The 5,481-nt window shown below is 39.0% G+C and overlaps 1 protein-coding gene across 1 annotated transcript; it reads left to right on the forward strand.

Annotated features, from left to right (window-relative positions):
* Nucleotides 1-2,637: 2,637 nt before the first annotated feature.
* LOC103453829 (chitinase-like protein 1) lies at nt 2,638-5,013 on the forward strand. Its single transcript, XM_008393411.4, has 3 exons — nt 2,638-3,322; nt 3,728-3,887; nt 4,268-5,013. The coding sequence occupies exons 1-3, from the start codon at nt 2,734-2,736 to the stop codon at nt 4,683-4,685; spliced, it is 1,167 nt and encodes a 388-aa protein (XP_008391633.1). The 5' UTR covers nt 2,638-2,733; the 3' UTR covers nt 4,686-5,013.
* The last annotated feature ends 468 nt before the right edge of the window (nt 5,014-5,481 follow it).

The raw sequence follows: 5,481 nt of genomic DNA on the forward strand, positions 1-5,481 counted from the left end.
CCTATACGGCACTACACTGCACATAAGTCGGGAACCACTAAAAGGGTCTGTAAGACAAGACTGGGTCTAATATAATTATGCTCAATACTACGCTCTCATGATAGCTGGGCGATAAATCGCTAGTCACCTACAAGTCAGAACCACCTATGATGGTCTGTACGACAAGACTGTGCACCTAAATTGGATCCAATGAGAGCATATGGGGTGGGAGGTGACATTATAAACAGGCCTGTGCCATATTTCTGGCTAAATCACAATCACCCCAGGTGCAGGTTTATGAGCTCAATATTTCTCAATCACAACTTTAATCACGATCACAATTCATAACTCACTTGGGCTTACCTGAGCGTCCACATGACCACAATTATATAATATGCATCATATACCAGTTCATATACAGAATATAAATTTATATGCATTGCATTTCAAGGCATACTTTCATTTAAACGCATTTTCTGGGAAAATATCAAGTATATAAGTATATATTGAAAAACAAAAGCCCACTCACTGGTATGTTAAAGCGTCGTAGCCCTCGAGTCGCCCTTGACTGCGCTTGTCCTCGGGATAAGCCTCCCCTATATGCGAAACAACTATAAAAAGGTTAATTTAAAGCACCTAACCAATACTAGCTAATAACTTCGCATACATTGCTCAAATGGGATGTTTGAATATACCAACGTGATCTACACAACCTCACGAACATCCCCATATTTTTAGAAAAATTTCCGACCACCCACGCTCCGGCCAAGGCACGGCCAGACGCGCCTTCCATGCGCGGGCATGTGCCAGGCACACTGACGGTAACCCTAACAGTGTTAAGGAATATTCCATCCAAAAACAAGCATATACCATTGATTATTAACGGCGTCATCTAACACCGTTATCATATTCCATCAAAATTGACGAAATATGCCTTCATCTTCTTCGACGAGTCTCCGGACGTTGTTGATTTTGCCGGTTTCTGGGTTTAATTTCAAAACCTTATATCTCTCGTTTTAACACCAAACTTCATGAAACTTGAACCATTTTGAAGATCTCACCAAGACGAACAAAACTATACCTGAGTCGAGCCCTGAAATCACCGGAAAATTGACAGAAAAAGACTCGATATTCCGGCAATTCTTAAAACTCATGGTTCTCAATAATCCGACGTCCAAATTCTTCCAACGAACCACTTCGAGCCTCGTGAGGACCTCCCTAAGCTACCTATAAGCTTGAAATCCCCAAAAAACACGTGATTTTACGATTGCATGAATAGTACCTAAATCGGAGTTCGAGAGAAACTAGGTTTTTTGAAGGTTTCAAGTTCTAAAAATAGTACGAATGGACTGAGGAGCTTGTAGGGAACAAAAACATTACCTTTTTAATGTCGATCCGTGCCTGAAATGGAAAGCTTGGAGTTTGTTCGTACGTTTTGTACGGATTTTCTAAAAAATCTATAAGGAAGGAGAGAGAGATTGCACGAGAGAGAGAGAGAGGAAGAGTTTGCGTGTGTGTGTGAGTGGTCCACGTGGGTCACCAACCAAAACCACAAAAACTAAGTTCTAATTTGGTCCAAAAATTAAGGAAAAACATAAGTTTGGACCACCACTAACAAGCATAACACACACCACAACACTCACGTCCAAGGATAAAATAGTCAACTCACGTCATCACTAATTTATTTTGGGACGGGCTGTGACACAAGGAGTGTAGTTGTAAAAAAATCATCAAAATCGAAGTTAAAATGACCGTTAAATCGTGATTTTTCATTTTATAATCGTTGAAAAGTTTTGTCCCGTTACTTGATCCCTGAATGTTTGTTTTTTGCAATTTTTGGCATATGCGATCTCGAAGTATATACAAACATGTTTGACGGTTGGGTAGTTAAAGCTAGTTTCAAAGAATGCGTATCCCATCAAAACAATAGATTCACTAACACTTAAGAGTTTACTCATACTTTTATTAAGTATAACATAAGATTTTATGGTATCCACTAGTGTAAATATTTTAAATTGAAGATCGAGTTTATTCATTGTATTCATATAGGGTCAAGGAGTGTAGCTGTAAAAAAATCATCAAAATTGGAGTTAAAATAACCATTAAATCATGATTTTTCATTGATAACCGTCGAAATGTTTTGTTTTGTTACTTGATCTCTGAATGTTTGTTTTTTGCAAATTTTTGCTGATGCGATATCGAAGCATATACAAACAAATTTGACAGTTAGATCATTGAAATTAGTTTCGTAGAATTCGTATCCCATCAAGTTCAATGGTATATATATTTATTAAGTAGATTTAAATTTATTTATTTTGTACGTATAACACTTAAGAAATTAAATGATATTTATATTTAAGCTAATCCAATGGTCACCAATTTTTAATATTTAATTTATATATATATATATATATATAATTATTATAATTTTTGTTAAATTAATATATATAATTATTATAGTATTTTTTTAGGGTTATAAAATTAAAATTTTGTTTATCGTGTTACCTACGTGTATACCAGTACTAGAACCAACCCGTTATCTTAACAGATACTTATCGGGTTACCTGATAATGATCCGATTCGTTATCGTATCGATCGAAACAGATATTAATTTCGTATCGTATCATGTTAAATTATCGAGTCGTGTTAAGAATGGCTAGGCTTACTTCAGCAGCTGTCGGTAGAGCTTCGTGGGTCATCCCCCTCCAACATAATTCCAGTCTGTTCCTTCACTAAACCTCAAACACCTTCCAGATGTCCCGATCCAATCACCCTTGTCATTTGCCGTCCACTCCCTCCCCAACTTGCACTCCATTTAACCCCCAACACTCCCATCTACCCCAGTCCCGAACGCGACACCCCGTCGAACGCTTACCTCATCAAAACGAAAAGCTCGCTCTTAACTCCCAATTGCCAAGATCTGAAGCAAACCCATTTCTTCTCCTACACCCAAGCATGCAGATTTACGCTGCTGCATTGCTGGCGGTGGTGGCGCTGAGTGTAATCCTGGGTGCCAGCAGCGACGGCGATCACTCGTCCACCGTCGCCAAAGTGAAGACGGTGAAGGGGAAGAAGCTGTGCGACAAAGGGTGGGAGTGTAAAGGGTGGTCAAAGTATTGCTGCAATCTCACCATCTCCGATTTCTTCCAGACTTACCAGTTTGAGAATCTCTTCTCCAAGAGGAACACGCCGGTGGCGCACGCCGTTGGGTTTTGGGATTACCAGGCGTTTATCACCGCCGCGGCGCTTTTCGAGCCTCTTGGATTTGGGACCACCGGGGGGAAGCTTATGCAGATGAAGGAGGTCGCCGCCTTTCTTGGACATGTCGGCAGCAAAACCTCTTGTAAGTCACCATACTTGTTTGTGCATAGAATTGCAATGGTGGGTAGCTCTTGCTTTGCTAATTAGTAATGTTGTTAGTTGGATGCTTAAAATTGTTGAACATTGAGCCGAATGAATTGGATTTGATTTCATTTGTTTGGGGAGTTGTTTAGTTTGAGTTAATTGGGTTTATGAACAATGTTGTTTTCGACGAAAAAATAAACATCAGATTGGATTTCGTTTATCACATGCATTTTCCACGTGTTAAAAGTGTTTATTTAATGAGTAATCCTTTGTAGATTTTGTTAAAACTTGATATTGTTGTGAATACAAAGAACATGCTTAATAAAAGTGTAGGTTTCTGAAATTCATGTATGTACACTAGTGTTCTTAAGTTTGTTGACGTTAATGGGGATGATTGTTCCAGGTGGTTACGGTGTGGCCACAGGAGGACCGTCGGCGTGGGGGCTTTGCTACAACAGGGAAATGAGTCCCATGCAGTCGTACTGCGATGACTATTACAAGTACACATATCCCTGCAGTCCTGGAGCTGAATACTATGGTCGTGGTGCTTTGCCAATCTACTGGTTCGTATTCCTTTTATTTATTTCATTGGTTAATGTGGATTTCCTTTCCCGTGCTTTCTTTTAGCAAATAAATTAACCAAAAAGGATGTCAGTTGAGTTGTGAAGTAGAGCGAGCTGTCATTAGATGAGATTAATTTGTTAGTGTACTCATGTAATGCCATTATGCCATTAGCAAGTTCACAAACTAGAAGATAACTAGTGAAAATTTACCTGTGGCGGAAACTAGATAGAGTTGTTTTGTAGGCCAGACAGTAGGTCAGACATATTTGTCACATTTGTGTTTTTCCTCAAATCTAGTGACATCTGAAGTTTTTAGGTTGTAGTTTGAGTTCTTTGAAAAGACAATATTACCAATTTTATATTGGTTTTCTACTATCTAGGAACTACAATTACGGTGCAGCTGGAGAAGCTTTGAAGGTGGATCTGTTGAACCATCCAGAATTCATTGAGCAGAATGCTACTCTTGCATTCCAGGCTGCAGTATGGAGGTGGATGACCCCTATCAAGAAGTCACAACCCTCAGCCCACGAAGCATTTGTTGGAGACTGGAAGCCCACCAAGAATGATACTTTGGCTAAGCGGTTTCCTGGATTTGGTGCTACAATGAATCTTCTTTATGGGGAATCAGTTTGTGGCCAGGGTGACATTGATGCCATGAACAACATCGTTTCACATTACCAGTACTACCTTGACCTTATGGGTGTCGGTCGAGAAGAGGCAGGACCTCATAAAGTGCTAACTTGTGCCGAGCAGGTTGCATTCAACCCAATCAAGCCTGCTGTTACTGCATCTTCTTGAGATCTATATGGTGTTTTGGTTGCCTGCACTGTCAAAGCCAAGCCATCTTCTTCTCTCATCAGCTTAGAAATTTAAAGGGAAAAGGGAAATTGAAGCCCATCTTCTCTACAAGGTGAAGTATTAATAAAAAGGTGTCGAAGCTAGATGTTAATATGATTATTTGAAACTAGATGTGTGGAGATGCATATCTGTGAGAATATAACTGTTGGTTGATTCGTTGCCATACTTGGTTATTTTGCTTTTTTGGTTCTGAAATCCATTCGTCTCCACTATCGAAATATGTGGCTTGTGTAATTTGTTATATGTAATTTACAAACCGTTTTGTTCACTCGTATTTGCATCAGTTATGGACTTGTAAAGTTGAGTGATAAAGTTTCATCAGTATATGGTGTTAACTACATTGCAAAAGATGAAGATTGGTACAGAGGAAGAGAAAGAATTGGTAGAGAGAAAACAAGAGAGATTGTATTGATTGATTAGAGAAAATGTATACAACTGAACTTAAGGAAATGATAGCTATACAATCCTTTATATAGTCATATATCCCAATTACAATAATACTCTTCTAACTATATTAACAAACTTAACCACTAGAATAATGCCATGTGTCATTTCTGTTAATACTCCCCCCTCAAACTGAATTTGGTGTAGCCAAGTGAAGTTTGAACCAGTTAGAGCTCTGAAACTGATCTGGAACTGCATGACGTTTTGAATGCATGACAAAGGTTGTGGTGAAGCCTGGGATTTGGTAGGAGGACCATGTGAAGCATGCTTTTATCCTTGAGAGCTCAATTGA

Source organism: Malus domestica, chromosome 13 (assembly GCF_042453785.1).
Source record: "Malus domestica chromosome 13, GDT2T_hap1".
Taxonomy (NCBI): domain Eukaryota; kingdom Viridiplantae; phylum Streptophyta; class Magnoliopsida; order Rosales; family Rosaceae; genus Malus; species Malus domestica.

Coding starts and splice junctions, on each gene's coding strand:
- LOC103453829 (XM_008393411.4), top strand. CDS start 2,734: ATGTCCCGATCCAATCACCCTTGTCATTTGCCGTCCACTCCCTCCCCA. Junction 3,323..3,727: donor TGTCGGCAGCAAAACCTCTT/GTAAGTCACCAT, acceptor TGATTGTTCCAG/GTGGTTACGGTGTGGCCACA. Junction 3,888..4,267: donor GGTGCTTTGCCAATCTACTG/GTTCGTATTCCT, acceptor TCTACTATCTAG/GAACTACAATTACGGTGCAG.